Consider the following 26032-nt stretch of genomic DNA (forward strand, 5'->3'; position numbering starts at 1 on the left):
CTGGGAACTGCTTGCCCCAACTTGAATATCATCGAGGGCCTCTGCTAGAGCAACAAAATCACCCCCAGCAACAATGAAGACCCCAAGATGGATGTCCCATCCTATTCCAAGGCACACTACGGGCCAGACAACATTCCACCAAAACTAAAAAACACAAGCCAGCTGAACTTGTTCCTCAAAGCTCTCCTGTCCATAAAAATCATAAATTATTTAATTTAAATTGTGTTAAATTATGGGGTGAAGAAGCTATGCAGACTAAAACTATAATCAGGAGGCTGTAAGAATGTGTAATTCAGCAGCCGTCGACTAAGGAGTCGGGCCTTTTTAGCTACTGTTCCTGGTTTCAGAAAACCGAGTTGTCCGATCTACTTGGGTAACATTTACAAGTAAACGAACTTTTGCAATAGGAAGAGTTTCATTTAAAACCGCTTCCTCCAAGTGCATCAAATCTGGGAACACAAACCATTTTTATCTGCTAAAAACTTCTAACTTGAGCATTTTAAGCTTTAGTTTTATAATTGCTTCTCCAGGTGTTGCCTGGTGGACCTGATGCAACTAAAATGATCAAATCTTACCAGAAAAAATCATTTCTGTTGCATTCATGACAAAATACAACAAATCTACTGGTGATGCTGTAGTTCATAGTTTACAAATGATGTCTCGTTTCACTAGTGGCCATTAAACGCCAGAGGTGTGAACTCAAGTCACACGACTTGGACTTGAGTCAGAATCAAGTAATTATTTTAACCCTCTGGAGGCAGGCATTGCAGACTTGCAACAGTTAAAACCTACCTACCTGGTTACTCTACATATGTACTTCATGAGCATTTCTTAACTCAGAAGTACACCTGAAGGACTGAGTTGTTCGTCCTTTTATCATAAATTATTTTGAGCCTGAGAGGGATAACAACTTCTGACTTGACTTGATAAAATGTATAGACTTACGATTTGACTCAGACTCGAATGCCAATGACTTGCAACTTGAATCGACTTGCGTCTGTTGACTTGATGACTTGAGCATATTTGATATTTTAGCACAAAAGTGGCCCGACATGAACAAAAATCATTAATCATTCTTGGTTCTGGGTTTGATTTACGGCTAACTGCAGCAGCACTTTGTTTATAATCAGTTTCAGTTGCACTTTCTGCTTGTTTGAGCAAATCAATTAAGCTTTATTTCTGGAATTTATTTATCATCATTGTCATTAAATTGAAAGTGGACAGATGATTTGATTATGACCTGAAAATTCAAAGTTAAGGACTCGAGACTTGACTGGAAAGACTTGTGACTTGCAAAGCAGTTACTTGGTCTCACCTCTGTTAAACGTCCCTTAAACCAGCTTTTGCAGCACTTGACCTACTTTAAGTTAAATGGTCTGATACAAATGAGTTATGTTCTCCATACCTTTTTTCTTCTTCAAGGCACTCGAGGAATACAGACGCTTCTCTTTCGCTCCCTTATCTTTTTTTTCCCAAGGCTCTTTGTCCTGTCTGCCCCACAGAGCGCTTCTCTGCATTTCTTCTGAAAAGTTCTATTTTTACTAACCATGGATTTGATAAAGACTGAAGGCAGAGAGGAAAATTATCTCAGCCTGACCCAAATTCTTGTTATCCGAATCTGACATCCTGGTAGCCTTGAGCGGCAAGCAAATGAAACCTCCACAAAGGAATGCAGACAGATGCTGTGAAAACCCGACCTACAGCCCAACCCCCCACCCCCGGATTGGGGGACTTGCTCAGAGGAGTCCTTCATATCTCTGAATGTTCAACGTCAGGTGGTTTCTGCGACCACCGTGCCATTGACCATGGGGGGTCTGTAGCGACATGAATGGCCTCCAGCCGGGCGAGGTCATCAATCCGGAGGAGTCAGTGTACTCCTTGCTTCGCCCAAGATCTCCCTCCCACCTGTGACTGTACAGTAGATGAGCGCCGTAGATGGCTGCTCTCACTGGGGGAAACAGGATCCCCCCCCCCGCCTTCCTATTGGAGTCTTATGTTATGTTGTCTGAAGTCTGTTGCATACATGTTGAGGTGTTTTTTTGCAGAGCAAAGCTGCCCTCCCAGTGGGAGGGTAACTCTGAAGTGCCTTTTTTTCCCTCCACCTGAACCAATCCTCATGTAACCCTCTGATCTCTATTAAGGTAGCGCGACTCGGGTTGCGAATGACCACAGTCACCAATTTTTGTCACGTGTCTTGCCCATGTATGTCTGATCTCTGAATTGTGTGTACTGAAACTCTAATTTACCTCTGGGATTAATAAAGTTTTGATTGATTGTGAGCTCTATTTAAAAATGCAAGTTATTTTAGTTTGGGCCAGTGTTATTAGGCTTATTTGATCTTTCTGGCTATTTTAATAGCAGTGCATGAATCTTTGAACCTGTAAATAAAACAGGATTTAGGTGTTTTCACCTTTGATATTAATTCTTTAAGGGAGGAAATGTGATCTATTGCATCACAAGAACTATGCAAGTACACATAGGTTCTTAAACTAAAACACATCATTTATATATTTAAAACATTCACTAAAAGCAGTTTTAAACAGTTTAAACATTCCTGATTATTGCTCTGATCTTTATTTTCTCTAAAGCACATTTTAACCAGATCTGAGGTCAGTTCCTTTGCTGAACCCCTTCTAGAACCAGATTAAGGAAGACTAAAACTGCTCTGATGTGAAATAAATATTTTTTATTATTTTCCTCATCATAATTTGTAATTATGAACACAGAGCTGTTGCAATACTCCACAAAACAGCAACCATTCGACGGCACCGCTGCGTCTCTCGGGACCCAACCATGCATAAAATCTCCCATTAAAAAAGGAAAATAAAAAATATATATTAAAAATGATGCGTACCACTGATATACAGATCTGATATAAACAGGCGCATTGGTCACAAACCAATTTGAATTATAAACATGGCTTCTTTTACAACATACACACACCAAACAGGATACAAGAGGACTTTTCTTTAAAAACAAATAAAACATACAATTTGATTTTACACATTTGTACATTTTCTTATTGTTTTCATGTTCCCACCCTCTACAGTCAGAACGCTCGAGGCATTTTGGGTGCAGGATCCAAGGAGCAAGTTCTGCAGTAAATGCACAAAACACACACACACACAGGAGTGGCAGCAGTGGCTAATAAGAGAACTACAGGTGTAAATACTGAAGAGTTAATCCACTGTGGTGAAGAACAAATGACACGTTACATTCGATAGAGGGTAACTAGACCCCACACACACACACACACACACACACACACAATTAAATAAAAAGTCTCAAGTGTGCAAAGAAAAGGTTTTTGAAGCGAGCTGCTTCAGCTAAACAGGAAACGGTGAGAAAGCGTGAGAGAATCATCACTAGTGCATAAAGGTGATGAAGGTTTATCCGTGCAGCGGGCGAGGACCTCCATCAGTACCAGACAGTTAAGAATCGTTCTCTCTGATCAGAGGCCAACTCTGCAGGAGGTTCTGTTTCACAGATCCGTTTGGGTCGCCGTTAAAACGCAGTTGGAGTCCGTTTCCACACCGTGTGTGGAGCAGAAACGTTTCCCACAGAGAAACTAAATCTACACCTTTAACACGAGTTTAAGTGCCTTCAGAAATCCTCCCCGCTATAACCTAAAACAGCATCAGTACCACAATCTGTTCTCTGTAAACAGTTTTTAAAGGTGCATTATGTAGAAATGAAGTAAAAATGGCATCCTGTGGTTAAATCTGGTTACTGCGACAACTCTGGAGCTTGTTGCCGGCCGTCATCAAATTAAAGTTGTCGACGCTGCAGCATTAGCTCGCAGGAGACACGGTAACCCCACCTGTTCAGCGCTTTGGTCTGCTGTAATGCTGTTTTTAAATTTGTTATATAAAGAAACAAAAAACCCCACACACACTGATGGTAAACAGTTACGTCCCTCCTTCGTTTTGAAAGGAGAAAATCGGACAATCCAGCAGCCAGCGGGATATGACACATGTTTCAGTCAAATCTTCCTTCCAACATGACTGAAAAATTACTCTTTTGGGATTTTTTCACTGTAAAATTCTCACTATATTCTTACATACTGCACCTTTAATTATCAAAGCATGGGCTCTTTGTGTTCTGTAAAAAACAAGACGCAAAAAAAAAAAAAAAAACTGTAAAATTTTCTGATTGCACTTTTAAAAATCCGAAACACCGATAGGTGAAACCGTACCTTTAACCCGCCATAGCAGTTTCATTATCATGATCTCAGCTGTTTGTTTTCTAGGAGTGTCACTCTGAAGCTTTTCTGTTTGGCTGGGAGCAGTAACCACCTCCAGGTGTGGATCTAACCTGTAGGAGTGTACAAGGACACGTGGCTGCAGAACAGATCAGAACCCACTCCAGCAGAGGAGCATGAGCAGATCCAGAGTCCAGGTGTGATGGTTCTGCACTGAGCTAGGCAATACATCTAAATGTTATCGTTGTCAAAATTTCTGACTCAGATATTTTCCCAATGACAATAAATTTGGTAATTAAAAAAAAGAAAATATGTGTGCAGGTTGGTGATGTTCACGTTCCTTTAAGGACCAGGCATAATACATGCAACAGCCCCATCTAGTGGACAACTTGTTTTAGTGCATACATGTAGTTATTGTCCATTTTAGGCCACGTCGCCCAGCCTTATTCTGCACTTGTCTGATGTTCCTCTCCTATTCTGCTGCTTGTCAGAACTAGGGATGCACCGATACGATACTGGTATTGGTATCGGCACCAATACCAATACCAGTATCGGTATCTGTAAAAGTTAACCGATACCAATGCAGTTGCTTGAAAATGGCTTCACTATAACTTGTCATTTCTGTTCACCTAATGTTTTAGTTTTGTGATGATTTCCATTCATATATTTTACTTTTTATCTACCTCACAGTCTTTTCCTGTTGAAAGCAGAGAAGAAAATAAAATCTGTATTCCAAATCATAGCATTTTTTTGTGTGGTAGAAGTATCGGTATCGTGAGTTCTCAGATCCAAGTATCGGTTTGGAAAAAAGTGGTATCGTTGCATCCCTAGTCAGAACATAACCCGAAGGAAACTCACTAAAACCCATCAGGGTTCACCCTAGAACCCTCAAGTGGTCAGACTGTGGCGGTAACGTGGCGCAGTCGTGTCCTTTTTACAAAAGAGTACACGATGGTGGTACAAAGAGAGCGTGGGGGCGGTCTCTGCACTGCAGAGGACTTCCGTTTATCTTGGACATAACTTGCTTTTTATTGCAATGGAAGCCGCGCTCATTAAGTTTTTTGATAAGCTGCTCCTAAAGGTGTCTGTCCTCCACAGCCCCCGTGCTGTCTCTGGTGATCTGAGCTCCAGCTCTAACAGAGAGAAACTCCCGGAGCTCGGCATCGCTCCAGTTAATCATCTCAGCTGGTTCTGATTACAAAAGCAAAACTTCATTTTCAATGACAGTTACTCCACACGTCAAGAAGTAATATGCGTTTACAAGTCCGGTGTTGTGGCAACATTACTATCAAGCGTGGTGGCACGAACGCCGCAAAATTCCCGCAACACCATGCCGCCACGGTGCGTTCATAACACACACCGCATCAGCAGCATTATGATTGGCCCGCGTGGTATTTTTTTAAAAGGGCTGTTGGGACTAAATAAATAAAAACACCTTCATCCATCATTTGTGACAGTTAAGGTTGGGTCACACAAACGTCTAAATAGCTCATCGACTTCGACACCGGGGCTTTCTACGTTCTGAACAGCAGGAACTGATCCTAATCCGAGAACTTTCCAAACAGCACGCCTGAGGGATATTTGGTTACATGTGATCCAAACGAGCCGAGCCAGGATCGGAAACATTCCAGCTGTTACAGAAACTGACCTGAGATCAGCTGGTTCTGGTCTAACAGCATGTAGGAGGTTGGTTCATCCAGGAGGAGAAACACGACGGAGCGACAGCAGAATCCAGACTCATTACGACACGTTTAAAAACAGAAAAGGCACACGGCAAAGACGGAGCTGAAGAAGAGACGAAGACTGAGGCCGGAGAGCAGAAACTCCTCAGGGAGGGATCTCTGCAGCCAGGGTTTCCTCGGAAGCAGCAGGTCCAGGTCATCAGCGCCGCTCTGGGCTCTGGCAGGAGGTTACATTCTGGGGTCGGGTCAGCGAGATAGGGGTGAGGGGCATCCCCAGAGTCGGGCCTCAGCTCCTGCAGGTCCACAACACCGACACGCCCCCCCCTCCAGGGTATGGAGGAGAGGAATCATACAACATAAAAAAAGAACCGCTTCCAAAGAGTTATCGATCACTTCAGGAGGAAGTGCTGGACTTCTCACCGGTCGAGAACTTAAGGTGCAAGTAGTCAAAAAATAAACTAAAATCAATCAATTCCTCTATTGCCAGAACACCCAACCACCCTCCAGCCTGTCCTTCCCGGTCCAATGTGGTCTCAGAGTGAAGGCAGAAGGTGCGGAGTAAGCAGTGGGACCGCCCCTTCAGGTAAGGCTGTATTTGGCAGCTCTGCAGGTGGGCGGGGCTTCAGTTATTAGGGTTAATGTACAAAGATGTGCCTCAGCAGCTCGTCTGCCGACGGCCGCTGCTTGGTCTCTACAAAGATCCGTTTGAGAAACTCTCTGCAGTGGTCCGACACGTGGGCGGGCAGCACCGGGTTGGTGGGTTGGGTAGCAATTTTAAAAATGGCTGCCATGGCCTCAAACTCCGCCCACGGAGGCCGCTGAGTCAGCATCTCCACCACGGTGCAGCCGACACTCCTGAAACCAAAGGACAAACTGAAACTAAAGGCAGATTTCATTCAATCTGAGATCTTTAAACACGTTTTTCAGATTTTGGGATAAATAAGGAAACCGATTCGGACTCTAGAGTCAAGAAAGAACTGATGCAGATCTAGAATCAGATTCCCATCAGAGTGAGGACTTTCATTCGTTAAAGTGAGCTGATCTAAGATCAGGTTCTGGTTCTGAACTGAACCCAGATGAAGCAAAGCAGAACCAGTAAGAATGAGCTCTCACCAGATGTCGGCCTTCCTGCCATACCCCTCTCCACTGATGACCTCCGGACTCATCCAGTATGGCGTCCCTGTCACCGATTTCATCCCGGTCCCTGACAGGCAGATGGTCTGCAGCCGCCGGCTGGCCCCAAAGTCCCCCAGCTTCACGTTCCCCACAGAGTCTCGCAGGATGTTGGCCCCTGAGTGAAGAAGACAACCTGCATCATCTTCCTCTCCTGTGAAATCATTCGGCTCTAGATCCAGGACCGGTCGTCTCACCTTTGATGTCTCTGTGCACGATCATGTTTCCATGCAGGTAGGAGACCCCCTCCAGGATCTGCCGTGTGTAGCGCCGTGTCACGTTTTCCGTCAGCGCTCCGTACGACTTCAGCTGGTCCTTAATGGAACCCTGAGAGGCGTGTTGAACACAGTCAGTAACTCCCAACAGAGATGACTTACACCAGACAGTTAAAGCTCTATGTTTTAAAGGAAGTGAGGACCGACTCCTGGCATGTGCTCCATGAAGATGGACAGCGTCCGCTCCATGCTGTCCCTCAAACAGCCGTAGTACTGAACGATCCGCTCGTGGCACAAGTTCTTCAGGAGCTGGATCTCACACTCCAACGCGCTCACCTCCTGAGGTGGGACAGAAGTAACCATCAGAACAGAAACGTAACCTCCCGTCACGTCCTCCCAAAGCGGACACACACCTTGCTGGTTTCTGGACTCTCTGGGTCGAACTGGACCTGTTTAACTGCCAGTTCTCGTCCCGTATCCGCATCGTAGCACAGGAAGACTCGTCCGAAAGCCCCCTGACCCAGGAGCTTCCCCAGCCGCCAGTTGGTTGGGGCGCGTGGAGCTGGACACAAAGAGACAGCAGATGAGTCGTGCCTTTTAGCCGTTTTACATCCAGATCAAATCCAGCCTGGACTCACAGCGGCTGGGGGGGCTGATGTCCATGACCGAGAGGGTTGGAGCTGTAGACGGGTTGGGGTTTGGCTCGATGTCGCTGTCTCTCCGTCTCCTGGTGGGTCCGGGAGCCTCCTCCAGGTCGGGGGTGAAGACGCTGCTGCCGCTGCTGGTGCTGGGCGACTGCTCCGTCGGGCTGAAACTGACGGGTGAGCGGAAATTGTGAACCTGCGTTCGCCGAGCCCGAGGGAACGTCTTCCTTCCTGCTGGTAGAATCGGGATCTGTGATGCTTCATCTGAACCAGAAACTCAAACTGTTCCGGCGTCAGATTAAAACCCACCGTCACTGTAATCCTGAAGACCGAAGGTAATCCCGTATCTACGAGGATACGTCCCGCCTTTCCCCGACTTCTCAAACACAGGATGGTCGTACTCTAGAGGAAGAACACGATCAGCAAGACACCAGAAAGAAAGTCAGTTTCAGGAGAAAACGCCCATCACGTTCTGCGTGTTCTCCATCAGTCCATCCAGGGGTGGTCCTAGCCTGTTTGGTGCCCTCCCCAAGGAGGTGCCCAAGCCACCCCAACTGGCTCCTCTCGCTGTGGAGGAGCAGCAGATCTACTCCAAGCTTCGCACCCCATCTCTAAGGGAGTGACTGTGTTCTTTACACATAAATGAGACAATTTCATCAGAAGTTTGATTCCTTGTTTACATCAGAACTTTAGCAGGTAAAGGTCAGGAACCCGTAGTGCGCAGGAGAAGATCCTGCAGTAAGATTAACCCCTTCTTTCCACTGGAGCCGTCAGCAGCGCGAGTCGGCCGCGTCTCAGGAGCAGCATGTCCGCGCCGGTTCTATTTTTTACGCGCGACGCCTCTGAAACGGGCCAAGTTCGACATTTTTGGGGAAGGAAAGACAGGAAATCGGACGCGGAAACGGAGCGAAGCTTCCCGACATTTTCAGAATAAAGAACGTACTGCTTTCCGGTTGCTTTACTTTAAAAAAAGTTACTAACTGTGCGGCCCCGTGAGAAGTTATCACCTAGCTAGCGGTCTCCTTTGTTTTTCAGGTCCGTATTGGCGATTATAAAACGGACAGAACATAAAACACAAACCATGTTGTAGTTTTCTCCTGCTTGTTGTTGTGTTTACTGACAAAGTCACTCGTGTGACTTCGTGCTCGGTCGGTGACAGCTGCTCCCCTGCTGCTTCGCGTCTCGTGGGAAGGGCCAAGCAGCAGTTTACGCGAGCAAGACGTGCTGCTGCAGTAACGTGCTGCTGACGGCTCCGGTGGAAAGAAGGGGTTAGGTTTTTACTTCACCTGGAAAGTCCTGGTGATTGTCCGGGTAACTCTGAGCTCTAGGCATCCTGGACTTAGGATAGTCGCTGGAATCAGAAAGGAGCACAAGTGATAAAAAGTAAATAGGAGGAACTTAAGCTGAACTTGTGAGACGGTTTTTAGGCGATGCAGATCATCCTGACCTGTCCAGAGGACTGTCCAAAGAGGGACAGCTTCCAGATGCCGAGTTCTCCGGACTACTCATGGACAGCGGATCCAACATCTAAGACAGAAAAACACATTCAAACACTCAAGGCTCTAAATTATTACGGTGGCCCAGAAGGTTCAATAAAATCCCAAAGAACAGCACCAAACTTTGTAAAGACACAAATCCACCCAGCTCTGATCCCGGTCAGATCGTGGACTCAACATTTCCTCCCCGGTGGCGGGTGAGGCGGACACACCACACAATGGCGTTGTGTTTTTCTGCTACCTGATCCATGCTCTCAGGGATGAACTCCCCCTCGCTGTTGATGCTGGTGAAGGAGCCGTTCCTCGCAACCTGGTGGAGAGCGTCGGGAATGTATCCTGGAGGAGGGGAGCTCCGGTCTGTGGAGTGGGAACCTGAGTTCGGTCAGGAGGAGAATGAATATTAAACCTGAAACAGGCACTTGGGTGCTACCATGTGACAGGAATCGAGGGTATACATCACTCACCTGTCAAAGCCCTGAACCCCGTGTTGTCCAGCTCCTCGTGGGACAGCAGAAGGTCCATGCTGGAGGAAGGGTTCTGCAGAAACGGAACAGGATGCTGACTTTTAGAACCTCAATAGTTTCCAAAGCGTTAAATAAAAGCAGTATGGACCTGGAGCACCAGGAGGATCTTCAGGCTCTTCATGTGAACGCTGCGATCCAGCAGCTCCACAGCCTTGTCCAGATCATCCTGGGTGGTCAACGGAATCATCAACTACAGGAGGAGAAGCCAACCACACCGTAGATGTTAATCTTATTATAACAAGTCCATCAGAATTCCTGAGTGTGTTAGCAAAGCTTCCAGCTTTGTACCTCATTGTTGGTGTAATGAAGGTCCATCGTCTGACCAAAAGCCACTTTAGCTTTGGCCTTCAGATCTTCCAGCTTGACGGGTCGAGGAAACTGTAAGATCCTGCAGAGAAGATGAGAAGTCAGAAGGCTGCAGCTGCTGCTGGTCTGAAGGAACAGCATTAGAGAACAAATGTTTACCTTTTCTCTCCTTTAAATTCAAACTTCACTCTCACATCATTCTGTGGAGACAAAGTCACGTTGAGCATAAAAACCATTGGGACGACGACGTGGGTTTTATTTTGAGATCTCAGAAACATGTTTGCTTTGTTGAGCTTTTCTCACACTTCATGTCCAAATCACATTTCTGTGGTTACCTGGTTCTTGGGCGAGGAGGCTTTGGGTTTGCCTAGGTCCGACAGGAAGGTAGCAGGGCGGCTGGAGCGTTGCAGTTCGGCCAAGTCCTGCATGATGGAGTTCAGGGCCTCCTGCTCATCTGCAAAGATAAATTAATCGGGTTTACAGATTATCCACAGCAACAAGTGACACTTTGATCATTATGCTAACAATCGCAAACCTAAAAGATAAAAACAAATGAGCCCCAGCAGGAGCTCATGACTCGTCGCTTAAACAGATGTCATAATAGAAAAAGAGACATTGTTTACAGAAAAAAAAGATTATTTAAGTTTTTAGACAAAAGACTCAGCTGGCTCTCTGCCAGCTGTAACATGATCACAAAGCTCGCACACATACCCATCATCATGGCACGGCAATTGACCCAGGAGGCCAGGATAGAAGACTCTCCCATCAAAGGGATTCCTTTCTCCTGAAACAGCAACACAACTGGATAAATAATAGCATTCAGTTTAATGAAGACGCAAGTTAGAAAGCATGGAGCTGCTGACTGATCCGCAGATCTGTAATTGGTGAGCCAGAGGCAGAAAGAAAATGCATAAATGGGGATTATTGGAAATGTTTGCTCTGATGTCTTTTAAGGGAACAAAATCTTGTGGAAAATTGTTTTGTTCCTATGATCCAATTCAGGAATGACACTGAAACTGGCTCATCGTATGCGTCACTTGGTTTGATTTTTGCAGAACCAAAAATCCTTATTTCTCAACAAATATGGGGGTGAAGTTACTTTTTTGGTTGCCTTTAAATGCAGTGAGCATTCTTGTCTTCTTTTATTTCATCCTGTTATGAGCTCATTTTTTTACACCCTAACTCACCTGTAGAGTCCAAGAAGCTCTACTGTTGCTTATTTTGGAGGTGTGTTTGCAAAAAGCAACAAGAAACATAACATGCTTTATGGAAACTATTCTTAACATGGACTTCAGAGGTTTTCTGGCTTTTTGGCCGTTTTTATTACCAAACAGCTTATAATACTACATCTGCAGCTACCTGCTTTATAATAAATACAGTTTCATTGTGTTCAAAGATGTATGGAAACCTCTGTAGGTTCACCTGAACACAAGTTTCACAGACAATTATAGTGTTGGCAATTCTTCACTAAAGTGGCATCATTAACACAGAAGCTGGCTGGTGTTGACGCAAAAACAAAACACAAACCTGTAATTTTAAATCAGTTAAAACGTTTAAGGAACGGCAGATGCACTAATATTCCAACTAGAAATACACACAGGTATTATTTCTCAGAATATTAAGAATATTGCCTTAATTACTTTATGGTATTGTTGTTATTAAAGCCTTTAGAAGATAACTGTATTTGTAACCCATAAGCCCCGGAAGTTAACAACTGTTGCTAGCTAATTTTACATTACGACTCATGCCAGGATAACATTTCAAAATAGCTGCTATCTTGACATGAAATTCTTGAAAAATACAATTTGTTGTTTAAGCAGCAGGTTTTGGGGGATGAAATGGTAATGACTCCACTGTTAGCTGTCAGGCAAGGGAAGTTATCAGGCTAATCAAACGCTAAAGCTAACTCCTAGCCGCTGGGCTAACCGAGCTAACCAGCACTCGCCCGCGCTGCACAATTATTGGAACAGTTCATGAACGAAGTGAGATTGTTTTTGTCTTCAGCCTAATCCCACCTGATGAATAATTTAATCTCGGTTTATTTCCTCAACCACAGGACCGGTGACAGGAGCCCCGGGCCCTGTGGAGAGCCGCTGGAGGAAGCAGAAGTTTGTCAGTCCGCTGTCAACTTCACTCGAGTCTTGCTGGGCCACGACGACGAGGCCCGGTAGCTGTTGGTTCAGCCGCTTCGTCTCTCCAGGAGGGGAAGTGACAGGGTGATATTTATTATGTTCGGCACGCTACACTCCAGTGCGACAGTTCAAAGGCTAATTCAATCCACAGATCTCATTTTGTTGTGCTACACAGCCTGCTTAACTGTACCTTGCTCGATGCTGACCCCTAGTTTCATCGAGCTAACATGTACGATTAAAAACACACCGGAAATAATTACGCCGTGTTTATAAAATAAAAGCAGCACGTCTCGTGGTGGAAGGCAAAGTGGCGTTCTGTGTTTTATTTTGAAACAAATGTTAACCGAAAGTACTTTTATTTTGAGAAGCTTAACTAGTGTTAACCCCTAACCTCACTGAGGGTCCAACAGAAACATCATACAAACATGACAAGTAAAAATATTTATTAGATTTTTGAGCATTTGTTTGGAGCTTCATTTCAGTTCCAATTTATTAAATAAGTTGTAAACACAGTGTTTTATAGTATAAATTAAGCTTCCGTTTAGACAAGTCACATTTCCTCATAATTTAAATTCAAAGCAAACGATACTCAAGGTCAATTCAGGTCATTCAAATGCCATCCAGTGTGACTTGCTGTTCCAAACACACTAGGCCCACTCATTATCTGATTCATTCCAGTGACTTTTTTTCCGGAACTGCGCTGCTCTGGGTGGCTGCATGTTGGAGTAGCTCTGTTGACTATATGTAAGTTTAGCCTTTTCTTTAGCATTTTTTCTTCTAGTTTCTCAAGAAAAACTATTTTTTGGACACTTTACTTTTCTGTTTCTGGTGCTGTGAAGCTTGGAGGATTTTTACTGCTATTTTTTTTAGCTTTTTTCACTTTTTGAGCATTTGTTATGATGTGTAACCATGGCAACAAGCTGGTTTACAATCGGGAGCAGCTGATTAACATTGGAAAGGCTGAAATAATACCTCAACTGAAGCCACAAATCCCAAATGAGCTAAAATGCAAGAAGCGTGGGTGCAGAGCGTGAGCAAAACGGAGACACAGAGAGAGAGGAAATTCAAACCATCTCTTCCATCGATCATAATGGGCAATGTGAGATCACTGGTCAACAAGATGGAGGAACTCCAAGCCCTTTCAAGGACTCAGCCAGAGTTTCGGCTGTTCGGGAACCGCTGGAGGAGATAATGCAAAGAAGGATTCTCCAGAGAATCAAGAAAATTATGGACAACCCTGAGCGTTCTCTTCACAAGACTGTCCGACAACGGAAGAGTGTCTTCAGTCAGAGGCTTCTTCAGTTTCGCTGCAACACTGACCGCTACTGGAGATCCGTCCTGCCAACAGCCATTGTAATATACAACAAATCTTTGATGGCTTGATTATTATTATTATTCTGATCTACTACAGCAATCAATTTCCCTCTGGGATTAATAAAGTATTTTTGAATTGAATTGAATTGATTACATGCTGGTCCAAGTTCATTCAGTAGTGATTAACTTGACCCCTATTAATTCCAATTTAGTTCAGTTATTTGCAGTCAAATCCAGTCATGTTATGATAAAATTTAAATTGTTTCATTAAACACTATGTGTAAATGTGCATTCAACGCATAATTTTACCACTTTATATTCCCAAACAGCAAAATTCTGCTGCAAGAAGAACAATTCGTTTGATTATCTTTGGTGTGTTCTTGCTGTGTTGAAATTCTAATTCCATCTTTTAGTTTTTTTAAACACAGAAAGGTTTTATTTACCTGGGTTTTGCAGCCGCAAACGAAACGTTGCAGGTAAATAAAATCTTTCTGTGTTTTAAAAAGAACTAAAAGATGGAATTAATTTGATCACATTTTAAACACACCGCTCACTTCAGATCAATAACACTAAAACTGTGTCTTGCGATGGGATCAACATATTAACGTGCGCCTCATTGTATGATTTTTCAGATAAATGCAGTAATAATGATTATTAGACTTTTTTATTCATTGCAATTTGTTTGAATTTACATGAGCAAATGATTATAATTACTTTTAGACAATGATTGCTACTTCTGATAGTTTGAACATTTTATCTAAATATTATTTAAAAATATTTGTTGTTCACTGCTTTCATTAGAAGCGCAACAACAGCATAAAAATATAAAAAATACTATTGTTTCTCTAATCTGAAGGGAGTTTTATTGTGAAAAAACGTCTTTTCGTCACTTCCGGCTAATGTCGAATTCCCATAACATCTAACGAGAGCTGCAGCGGAAAGCTGAAGGTACATCTATTGTCAGGAAATTTGAGCCAAAACACAGAAAATAAGAAAATGTCAGACACGGTAAGACCCCAGTGTTTGTGGAAAACAACAAATCTTCTGTCGGAACTGTTCAGAAGACGCACAAATTGATTGTTTTTTTAGGCTCGTTTGGTTATCTAACATGCTACTAGCCAGCTAACGTAGCTTCAGGGACACAAAACACAGCTCTTTTTTGACCTTTTAGATAAAAATTTTGCTGTTATTTTTTAAAATGTCCAACAGAAACTGCGTGTTATTATATTTTATAGTCAAGTCGTTCAAAAAGATGAGCGATTTTGTTAAACAAACCTTCGAAGTGAACACTCAGGCCTGTTTGAACGTGGGTGCGTGTCTGTATTGTGCTGTTTATGTTGTTTGTTTATTTTTAAGGAGACAAAACCATCCAGTCAAGACGGCGGCGATAAGAAGGATGGCGAGTATATAAAGTTAAAAGTGATTGGTCAGGTAGGTTTTAATATCATTACAGCTAGTGAGATGGCTTTAGTCTGGTTATTCCTGCTTATTTACTGATTCACTAACTCTTTTTATATAACGGCCCTCCATGTAACCATTTTTTTAAATGGTTTTAAATTCATTTTGTAATTTAGTTTGAATTTACTGGCTGTAGTTATGTCCAGATTGGTATTAACTGCTGCAATTCTTACTGTTTATGCATTTTCTCAAATTATTTTACATCATTAGACTTTTTGTAAAACAACGCAAATGCTGCTAGAGAAGCATGCAGCTTACCTTAGTCTAGGCCAGGGGTCTGCAACCTTAACCCCCCCCCCCCCCCCCCCAATAAATAACACTTATTTACAACTACAGCTGTTGCAGAATCCTTCTGTAAAAAGTAATTTTATTAGACAAGACAGCATTATTTTTATAGCACATTTCCTCCACAGAGGCAACTCAATGTGCTTTATAATAAAGAGACAATTTCCATCTTTCACTTCTTTTTACAACACAGAAAAGGTTTCATTACCTTCAAAGTTTCGTTTGCGGCTGCAAACATCGTCAGGCTGACGCCGATGGTGGCGTCACTTCCTTCGTTTAGCGGGCAGCAGAAGACATCGTCGCCCTCTGCTGCCCGCTCTCCCCTCTCCGATGATGCAGTCCCATGCGCGAGCCAATGAGTAAACTCCATCGTCTCTGTTCATGGTCCCACATCCTTATCTCGATAGCTTCTTTTATCCATCTTTTGTTTTTCTGTTTGGTGTTTATGATCCTTGTGTTATCCCACATAATGGACTGGGACAACACAAGGATCATAAACACCAAACAACAGAAAAACAAAAGATGGATAAAAGACGCTATAGAGATAAGGAGACATGGATGTGGGTCCATGAACAGAGTTGATGGAGTTTACTCGTTGGATCGCGCATGGGACTGCATCATCGGAGAGGGGAGAGCAGGCAGCAGAGGACGAGGGCGACAACGTCCTCTGCTGCCCGCGGATAAACGAAGGAAGTGACGCCACCATCGGCGTCAGCCTGACGATGTTTGCAGCCGCAAACGAAATGTTGCAGGTAAATAAACCTTTTCTGTGTTTTAAAAAGAACTGAAAGATGGAATCTGAAACTAAACACAGCAAGAACACACCAAAGATAAATAAAGAGACAAAACAAAAACACAAATGAACATTAGGGTTACATAAAAAGAAAACATTGAAGACTAAAGCTGGAAAATTACCATAATATCAATGAAACATTGAGAAGAGAAATAATGTGGTCAGTCAGGAATGACTAAGTAGGTGTAAGGAGACTAAAACTAAGGCAGTAAAAACTGGTACAATGAACTACAAAAAACTTGTTGAATGTCTCTTTTTCTTTTAGAGAATTGGGCCACTGAAAAACCAGTTTTTCCCCTCAGAATTCTGAGAAAAAAAAGAGACAAAACTCTGAGATTAAAATCAGGATTCAGACATTCCCCCTGAGATTATAATCAGAAATATATTTTGTCATATTCTGTAAATATTTTTTGAAGAGATTCTGCTATTAAAGAGCAAGTCACCCCCAAATCAACTTTTTTTTTCTGATAAACTATATAGTGTGTCTAATCACGCTGCAGACACGTGTAGTCAATAGTTTTGTACTTTAGTGCATTTTAGTTCAAATTGTAATTTTCTGCCTAAAACTGTCAGTGTTGTGCCGTTGTCAGGTAAAAACCCTGCACTGCATTAGAATCTAAATCTGCCATCGCTATTGGCTAAGAGGTATGCTATGATGTAAACTGGTCCTTATGATGTCACAATGCCGTTGTGAGCCTGTGTGTGTATTTGTTAGTGGCTCCGCCCTCTCGGTCTGCCAGGCAACAGCATTTGTTGCATTTTTCAAACATGAAGAGGGAGTGAAGTAAGTTTCTTGTAGGGGGTGACTTGCTCTTTAAGTTATAAAATTTAGAAAACAAACGTGTGCGTACACAGTATCACTATTTTTTCTTTGGATGTTGATATTTGTTAAAAATGATGTAAAAAACACAAATAGATGTAAAAATAAGTACTGTTGTGGATATTCAATGCAATTATTCCTTAAAAAACTGAAATGCTGCCTAAACCTGCATTTGTTTTTTTTTTTTAAAGTTAAATAGATTTGGAAAACACATTATTTTATATTATGAGCCAAAGTTCTTTGAGCCATTGTGGAAGATCCAGAAATCCTTTTGGCCTTGTCGTATAGGGTGTGTGATTTTTTTAATGCAACACGTTTCCCTGTATACATCAGACGTCATATGTGTGATTGTAATCCTTCTAAATGCTTGAATTTCAACATATTTTAGAGGTTTCTAACAGGCTTGAGTCTGATCATGTTGTAATTTGATCATAGAGACAGTTCATGCAACATCTCAACAACTCACCTTGAAAATGCTTTAATCTGACAAACATGTAACAAGCAGTAAATGAACAGATTCTCATTGCTGCCTCACCCTTTTGTTTGTGCAACAGGACAGCAGTGAAATCCACTTTAAGGTGAAAATGACCACACATCTAAAGAAACTCAAAGAGTCGTACAGCCAGAGACAGGTACGATCAGCTGTAGCTCCTATTGCTGCTCGATTCTTTACTCTAAACCAAACAAAGAGAAACTCGACGAACCCAAACGTCTTCATGTGTCCTCTGGTGCTTCTCTCACAGGGCGTCCCAGCGAGCACACTAAGGTTTCTGTTTGAGGGACAGAGAATCGCAGACAACCAGACTCCAAAAGAGGTAAACATGGCCGCCGTGGCCTTATTATTCTGTCATGTTGATGCTGAAACTGTTCTTAGTGTGTTCATTCTCACCGATCTGTTTTGTTTACGCTCTGAACCTTTCACTGACTCGTTTATCTGGGCTGCTGTCGTGTATTTTATAGTCACGGTTTGTCTCCGGAGTCCTAACAAGATGATTAGATCAGCAGCTTTTCACTATATCACAGATGTGGGACTGTAGGAGTTACTAACGTTTCTGGTTTGCTGATTTCTCTGCTGTGTGTCGCTGGCAGCTTGGGATGGAAGATGAAGACGTCATCGAGGTGTATCAAGAACAGACCGGGGGATTTTGGAACGATTAAACCTCTCAGTTTATTATTATTTTGATTTTTTTTGTTTTGTTTTTTGTATGTATGTATTGTTGTTTGTTTTCAAACCATCTGGATCATAATGGACTCACTGGGCTTCCAGGTGTGAGACAGGGAGGTGCACAGACAGCAGGTCCCTGGTTCTGCAGATGGAGGACGTTCTCGTTGTCAGCCCGAGCTTTAGCATTCTGCGTCATATCGGATTCCCACAAATCATGCCTCTGTGTTGCTGCTTTTGTTTTTTTTAATCACTTGTCAAAGGGTTCAGAAATAAACGTCATAAAAGCAAATGTTAAAAACACGTACTGATTTTTAAGTGGCTGTATGAGTTATAAAAACCAACAACGTTGTTGTCCTGAAGCCCGGATATTTCACACCGTTTAAGACTTTCAGCTCTGCTCCTGTTTGGGAAATGTCCTCAACGAGAAATAAATGGACAATATCCAGATTTAGTTCAAACGAAGCAGGAGACGGAATTTCTAGTGTTGCTTGACTTTAGCTCTTTAAACTAAGATGTGAGTGGTTTTATTTTTTTTTTATATATAGAAGTAACTTTTAAAGTGTTTGAAACGGTCCAGGCAGTGAAACACGTGTCTGCTTCTAAAAGATTTTATAATTTCTTTGCAACTTCAGGGCTTCAGAGGTTGCCATGACAACAGCTCTTTTACTGAATGGTCAGAAACCAGAATGTGTCTTTTATATTTAACTACCAATGTAAAATGATGTTTTCATTTAAATAAAAAAACCTTTTGATTCTAAATTTGGATTTTCTAAAAACACTTTTTCTGTGATCCAAAAGGATCCCAGGAAGCTTTTCAGTAAATCTTAAAATGAGTTTCATTTTCTACTTTTACTGGGGTGGTTCAACAGCCCTGTCTCTGCTCAGGCTGGGATTACTGGGCCGTAATCTGGGCTTCTGTGGATTAAATCAGTTTTCTACATCTCATCCAAACTAAAACTTCTCTGCTGATATTTTATGACTTTTTTATTTTAGTCGTGCTTGTCTTGTATATTTTGTGTTCAGCATTAATGTGTTTGAATGGAATAAAGTATATATAGATGAAAACTTTCTGCTGATTCTGTCCAGCAGTTCAAATGTTTTTAAGCAATGATTTTGGTGCTTCTTTGGAAGCGTACATGTCTTGTGATGAAATCTGAACCCGATAAAAACAACCCGAACTGCTTCGTAAAGCTGGATAAGGATGTGATCCGATGTTTGACAGCATGAACTGACCTGAGATCAGCCGTCTCTACTGCCACACGAGGGTTTTCTCCACCATCTGTAACAATGTGGAGTTACATCTGCTTAAATTATAGACATACACTTTAATAAATGAGTTGTTTCCTTCCAGAGATGCATGCAATAAAAAAGTTCAGAACCTTTGGTTTAAACTTGTCGGTGTTTGAATAATGAGCAGCTCAGGTGAACTCGTCTCCACCTGAACCGGGAGGGCTGTGATTGGGTGGAGGAACCTTGATGCAGATGGTTTGAAATGATGGGAGATGTGATTTTTTTATTTGAATAAAATATTTAACGGAAAATGCTCGTGTGTGTGTTTTATTGTGTGCTTGTTCTTAAAAATATTTCTACTCCTGCTGAATTGGAAAGAAAAACATACAAAATGCATGAACCTGTGATCTTAGTTTTGTACAAAAGTCATTCAAAATAAAGATGAGTCATGTGGGGTCTCAGAATAAATCAGAAGTATTCAGCCATGTCAAACGCTGGGTTGTCTTTGCCACTGGGGATCACAGCCTTGTGGTCGTTTGGTCCTGATGCTGAGGAAGTGCTCTGATGCAGCTGCTCCAGCACAGAGTGAAGCATCATGGGTATTGTTCTCTCTGGCAGTTTGTACGAACAGAACACAATCCCAGACACAATCATGAGGACAGAGCCCACAATCCCCACGCCGATGCCTCCTCCCACCTGCTGGGACTCTGGTGCCCGAGGAAACTCGAACTCGGGTGGAAACGCGATGGTCTGGTTTGTCACAACTGAGCTCAGATTCCAGAGGAGAGGAACAAGGGCTAGCACAGCTGCCAGCAGGCACAGCACCCCGGTGCTGATGAAGCACAATCGGATCGAGTTCTCCAATCCAAAGTAGGCCTTCCTCATGGCGTACACCCCTCCAGCGCTCCCACAGAGCCCCACCAGCAGAGACAGGAGCATGAGAACCTGACCTGCTGCGATCTCCGGCGGGGTGAAGACCTCCTGCAGGCTGATGTAGCTGCAGTGCATGTTCCTCAAGCCCTCACTTACATCTGTGTAGCTGTTAAAGCAAGCTCTCCAGATCCCCACCCAGGCCACACCAGAGGTGATGACCCCCGTGCCAGAAACCAGCCACACCCTCCACTGGATGAGTCCCAGAGCCACGGCGGTGAGCGTCCAGCCAGTGAAGGCCATCCAGAGGGCGCAAAACTGGGAGTGGGCGGTGTGAGCCAGATAGGTCATCTCAGGGGAGTCCCAGACCTCCGAGTTAGACCTGAAACGTTCGCATCAAGACATTAGAGCCACTAATCAGGTTGTCACTTTGAATGTGGCTGCTTCTACCTGGTGTTTACCGTCTCTCCTCCTCCTCCTCCTCTGGTCACCAAGGTTACCTGGATAACAAGCTCTGTCCTCAGGGAGGGAATAAACACGTTGATTAGCAGCAGCAAACAAAAGCCTCTTCACTGAGTCAGCATCATTCATTAAAAGATGGATGTCTGGAACATTTCAAGTCTGACGCTGCAGCTCTGTGTTCACACCAGACGGGTTCAAACAGGATGAGACGATCCTCGGTCTCCGATGCTCTGAATCCCAAAGGCTGATGATCAAAGTGAAGGTGAGTTTAGAAGATGCAACAGTGCTGCCTAAACTCAAAACAAGGTTCTCTATGTCCTCGCTGAGTTTTAAAATAAATCCAGACACTGTAAATGAAGAAATTACAGCTTGTACAAAAATGATAGGCCACACCTGGATGACATTATTGGAGAGACAGAAAAAAACATCCCGCACACATTAAGCCACAAAGTGACCAAAAACGGCAGAAAAACATAAAATCGTGAATAAAACACACAGAACGCGCTGAAATACAGAATGACTGGCAACAAAAACACAAAAACATTACACTGAAGCCACCATGACTACAAACACACACATACAACCACATGACGATCAAACATCAAAATCAAAAAACAAGAAGTGCCTTAGATCACCAACATATTACCACCAAAACCTGGCCCGGTAAGCAATCCTATCTATCTCTTCAAGGCACTCGAGGAGTACAGACGCTTCTCTTTTCGCTCCCTTATCTTTTTTTCCCAAGGCTCTTTGTCTTGTCTGCCCACAGAGCACTTCTCTGCATTTCTTCTGAAAAACTATTTTTACTAACCATGGATTTGATAAATTGATCATTCAACACGATCGATAAGATTTTTTCAACAATGAGAACGGAGCAGGGGGCTCCCACATGTCCACAGGGGACACACCCGGTGGGGTATATTTTGGATTCCCGTAAGGAGTGGAAGATCGTATGCCTCTCCCAGCTGTCCATTCAGGATATCGAAGACGTGTGGATATTCGGCCTGATGATCACTGGATTTCTCCTGACTGGAGTGGGAGGATATCTGGTTTTCTGGAAATTTGGGAAGACGGGAGCGATTGGAGGGCGACCCGCACCCACGGAAAGCACCGTCCGTGTGGAGACCTCACAGACTGGGACGTTACTCGAGGTGAATCGTAAGCTGGACAATGTTCTAGCTGCGATACTGGTATTAGTGCGCAAAATGGATGTCATCTCGGAGAGGGTCACCAGACGGTATGGACAGGTTTAAAAACCCAAAATTGGCTTCACTGGAATGATCAGTTTAAAGACTGAAGGCAGAGAGGAAAATTATCTCAGCCTGACCCAAACAACTTCTTGTTATCCGAATCTGACGCCCTGGTAGCCTTGAGCGGCAAGCAACTAAAACCCCCCACGAAGGAATGCAGGCAGATGCTGGCGAACCAGCGACGCGATCCCAGAAAGTTGAAACATTTTCAACTTTTCATCGCTGTCGCTCGGACGAGGACCAATCAACGGAGGTTTCATTCACTGACCAATGAGCGGACAGGATGCTCCGTACATCTCCGAGCAAACATGGAGGAGAAGTTGATTATTATTATGTTTTATAGTAAAATCAGAAGTAAGATTTCACATAACTCTAGCAGCACCTTGTGAAACATCATATCTACCACTTTTTCAACTCTGAACCGCATAAATAACCTTAATTCCCTCCAACCTGACACAGCCAAACAAAACAACGGAAGTTTCTATTTCGCCATGGAACAGAACACGTAGACGGCTTTGCCGCTGGCCGCTGCCGCGGATCGCCTCCCGTGTGTCAGGTAATAAAAGCGACGGCGACAAATTTTGCTGATCGCGGTCGTTTGTCGCCTCCCGTGTGTCGAGTCCATTACTGTGAGATCGGGTTGACGGGTCACGCTTGTGCGTAATCATATGCGCTTTCTGAGCTGAAGAGGATGTGAGATTCTGGGCTTCTCCTCAGACGGCTCCTGGATGTGTCGCCACATTGGAGACAGGAACAAGCACTATTCAGCCAAAGTTTCATAATCAGGGAACATTTTCTAAGTGACAAGTCTCTCTGAGAGACAGGGTTTGGAAAACACTCGCTTCAGTGGGAGGAACCTTCCCGCATGCGCTCCGGTTCTGCGACGCGCTCCAAGCCAATCTCCACAACTTCAGCTCGCTGTGCACCTTACATACGCGCTGACAGCGAGCTGCGTTGAGCAGTGTCCAGCTCAGATGTTCAGATGGGAATCTTTTCTTGGGTGATTTAGCTACATCTGCGATGTGCGTAGAATAAAATGTCAGTTCGTCTGCATGCGTCGGGGTAATTCTTTCCATTCTTTCTCCGTCAAAATAAACGGTCAAATACGGGAACTGTCCGGTCAACACAACACAAGCCCTGCTTTTAACTGTTCTGTCTTCTTGTGAAAATTGTTGGAAAGAGATAAAATTTAACTTGATTAACACCAGAGCCAGTGTGCCGTTATCTCCGTGATGATAAATGAGGGGAAAACTAATTGATCAGATCCTGCACGTCTTTTAACACATTAGTCAGGATTGACACACTTTGTTTTCATTTAGTTGGTTAAAAAAAAGTCGGTCCCGGGTCGGGCCAGAGAATCCTGAAAACCTTTTCGGACCGGGTCGGGCTGGGGCTCCACCCCCTCGGGCCGGGCCGGACACGGGCTCAGATTTTAGGCCCATGCAGGGCTCTATCATCAACTGTAGGAGTCAATGTACTCCCCCCCCCCCCCCCCCCGCACCTTCCTATTGGAGTCTCATGTTGTGTTGTCTGAAGTCTGTTGCATATCTGTTGAGGTGTTTTTTTTGCAGGGCAAAGCTACCCTCCCAGTGGAGGGTAGCTCTGAAGTGCCTTGTTTCCCTCCACCTGAACCAATCCTCATGTAACCCTCTTATCTCTATTAAGGTAGCGCGACTCAGGGTTGCGAATGACCACAGTCACCAATTCTTGTCACGTGTCTTGCCCATGTATGTCTGATCTCTGAATTGTGTGTACTGAAACTCTAATTTCCCTCTGGGATTAATGAAGTATTGATTGATTGATTGATTGATATGTGTACATGCAGAGCAAAATCATCCGGCTTTGTCTAGATTTCTTGGTTAATGTATGGAAGCCCATTCCTGCCACTCTGATTAAAGAAACAAAACAGATTTCTCTTAGTTATGATTTAGCAATCTCACAAATATGCAATATTATTTGTGAGATAGAAGTTATAATTTTTTAATCAAAGTGGCAGGAATGGGCTTCCACACTAACAACCATGCATCATAAAGATCAATAGTTATAACATCCATAGATTATCTGAGTTTCTACAAAAGGGTAAAAAATAACATGAAAAATAATAAAATGACAGAGAAAAAAGTGATATAAAGCAAACGTACCACAAAACCGCAGGAGGATAAAAGCAGAACAGCTTCATAAAAGCATCAGAAACAGGAACAAAAATGATTTTTTTAAATCTAAAGTTATACAAAAACATTAAATCTGTGAGAAATAAAGCACCTGTACTGGTTAAATTATGTATATTATATAGTTTATGTCAGGTTTCTGTCAGCAACACAGGTTACACCCCTCAGCTATTGAAGCAGCAACCCTAAAACACGTTTAGAACAAGCTACACAGTAAAAGGAAAAGCTGACATCCCTCAGAAAGGCTCCTCAGACCGAGTGCCTTCAGAGCTCATTACGCTGCTTTATGATCTGCCTGAAACAATAAAACACAAAAGCAGGTTTAAGTCTGTCTGGCCACGTACCTGAAGGTCCTGTTCGCAGCTCGCTGTCAGCACAGAGTCAAAATGTAGAACAGGAAGCTTTTTAATTCATCCAAACGGCCCAACACTTCCTCATCCTGCACGCACGTAAATAAAGTTTCCCTGTTAATGATTGACAGGACAGAACCTGGGATGGAGACGGGATGTGGTGCTGAGGGATCTCCTCAGGAACAAATGTAACATGAAGTCTGTAAAGCAAGGAAATGATTATAACAAAGTTTGTGTTTTTCATTCTAATTAATCTGCTGAATCAGTTCTCGTGAATCAGAAAAAAATAAATATGGTTTCTGACAAAATTACAGTTTAGTGAAATTAATTATAAACCACACAAAAAAAATCCCTTTTCCATATTTCTACCTACATTTAACAATAAACTAAAATCCTCCCCCTGAGCTATAAAAGTCTCTTAAAAATAGAAATCCAGACCTCTAAAAGTGACATCATGTATACGCGCTGTTCTTTAACAGGAAAACAGTAACTTGGTCTGACCCTTTAAGAGCAAGTCACCCCCAAATCAACCTTTTTTTTCCTGATAAACTATATAAATGAGTGTCTAATCGTGCTGCAGACACATGTAGTCAATAGTTTTGCACGTAAGTGCATTTTAGTTAAAATTTAAATTTTCTGCCTAAAACTGTCAGTGTTGTGGCGTTGTCAGGTAAAAACTCTGCACTGCAGTTGAATTTAAATCTGCCACCGCTATTGGCTAAGAGGTACCCTAGAACGTTAGCTGGTACCATATGATGTCACAATGTCGTTGTGAGCCTGCGTGTATTTGTTAGCGGCTCTGCCCTCTCGGTCTGTTAGGCAACAGCATTTGTCAAACAGGAAGTGGGAGTGAAGTAATAGTCTGGTAGGGGGTGACTTGCTCTTTAAAAAAAGTTACATTTACACCTCCTAAGACCCAGATTTGCATTTGGTGTAATTTTAAAGACAAAAACATATCTAGCTATTACAGATTAGTCAACCCTCATAAATGGGGAGAGAAAAAAAATTAAATAAAAATACATTTAAATAAATATGTCAAATTTCTTAAAAAAGAAGGAAAACAAACAAAAGACAAATAAACTTTAAGACGTGTCTCTAAATAACAAAAAGATCTAAATTAAAGAGAATAAAATGCCCTCATATGTGGACAAATGGTGGGAGGGTAAAATATCCTGGACTCTTAAAAACAAACATGATCAGGATTTCCCAGTGAAATAATCCATCAGATTAAATTAGAATACCTGATACTGGAATGGGACTCTGGAAGTCAAACAAAAGTCCAACGTTGCATAAAATATCTGAATTCTGCTATAATTAATGCTTTATTATTATAATTGATGCGACCGTTTTTACCCCTGAAGCCTCTCCAGCGTCTCCCTGCTGATTCAGTCGTTTAAATGCGTTAAAATGATCCGTTTTAATCCAACAGGCTGAATGTCACTAATCCTGACACAAGTGAAGAGATTAAAAAATGAAAACAAGATCTACTTTTCT

At 42.9% G+C, this 26032-nt stretch overlaps 3 protein-coding genes across 3 annotated transcripts; 1 reads left to right on the forward strand and 2 right to left on the reverse strand.

Annotated features, from left to right (window-relative positions):
• Positions 1 to 2671: 2671 nt before the first annotated feature.
• Positions 2672 to 13096, reverse strand: map3k2 (mitogen-activated protein kinase kinase kinase 2). The gene is made up of 17 exons (XM_015958004.3): positions 12257 to 13096; positions 10953 to 11025; positions 10577 to 10695; positions 10401 to 10441; positions 10224 to 10323; positions 10024 to 10125; positions 9876 to 9948; positions 9653 to 9783; positions 9363 to 9442; positions 9202 to 9266; positions 8225 to 8317; positions 7910 to 8146; positions 7685 to 7833; positions 7479 to 7610; positions 7254 to 7383; positions 6997 to 7174; positions 2672 to 6738 (listed from the first exon to the last, which is right to left on the reverse strand). Exons 2-17 carry the CDS (start codon positions 11005 to 11007, stop codon positions 6519 to 6521), a joined length of 1905 nt encoding a protein of 634 aa, XP_015813490.3. The 5' UTR covers positions 11008 to 11025; positions 12257 to 13096; the 3' UTR covers positions 2672 to 6518.
• A 1450-nt stretch (positions 13097 to 14546) lies between these two features.
• Positions 14547 to 19749, forward strand: sumo1 (small ubiquitin like modifier 1). The gene is made up of 5 exons (XM_015958005.3): positions 14547 to 14695; positions 15044 to 15118; positions 17598 to 17675; positions 17787 to 17858; positions 18133 to 19749. The coding sequence occupies exons 1-5, from the start codon at positions 14684 to 14686 to the stop codon at positions 18199 to 18201; spliced, it is 306 nt and encodes a 101-aa protein (XP_015813491.1). The 5' UTR covers positions 14547 to 14683; the 3' UTR covers positions 18202 to 19749.
• LOC107384659 (claudin-34) lies at positions 18982 to 25877 on the reverse strand. Its single transcript, XM_054734708.2, has 3 exons — positions 24533 to 25877; positions 20759 to 20822; positions 18982 to 20690 (listed from the first exon to the last, which is right to left on the reverse strand). Exon 3 carries the CDS (start codon positions 20657 to 20659, stop codon positions 19907 to 19909), a length of 753 nt encoding a protein of 250 aa, XP_054590683.2. The 5' UTR covers positions 20660 to 20690; positions 20759 to 20822; positions 24533 to 25877; the 3' UTR covers positions 18982 to 19906.
• Between the last annotated feature and the right edge of the window lie 155 nt (positions 25878 to 26032).

Source organism: Nothobranchius furzeri, chromosome 3 (assembly GCF_043380555.1).
Source record: "Nothobranchius furzeri strain GRZ-AD chromosome 3, NfurGRZ-RIMD1, whole genome shotgun sequence".
Taxonomy (NCBI): domain Eukaryota; kingdom Metazoa; phylum Chordata; class Actinopteri; order Cyprinodontiformes; family Nothobranchiidae; genus Nothobranchius; species Nothobranchius furzeri.

Coding starts and splice junctions, on each gene's coding strand:
- LOC107384659 (XM_054734708.2), bottom strand. CDS start 20,659: ATGACCTATCTGGCTCACACCGCCCACTCCCAGTTTTGCGCCCTCTGG.
- sumo1 (XM_015958005.3), top strand. Junction 17,676..17,786: donor AGTCGTACAGCCAGAGACAG/GTACGATCAGCT, acceptor CTTCTCTCACAG/GGCGTCCCAGCGAGCACACT. Junction 17,859..18,132: donor ACAACCAGACTCCAAAAGAG/GTAAACATGGCC, acceptor TGTCGCTGGCAG/CTTGGGATGGAAGATGAAGA.
- map3k2 (XM_015958004.3), bottom strand. CDS start 11,007: ATGGGAGAGTCTTCTATCCTGGCCTCCTGGGTCAATTGCCGTGCCATG. Junction 9,784..9,875: donor GGGGTTCAGGGCTTTGACAG/GTGAGTGATGTA, acceptor GACCGAACTCAG/GTTCCCACTCCACAGACCGG. Junction 6,739..6,996: donor GGCAGGAAGGCCGACATCTG/GTGAGAGCTCAT, acceptor CTTTGGTTTCAG/GAGTGTCGGCTGCACCGTGG.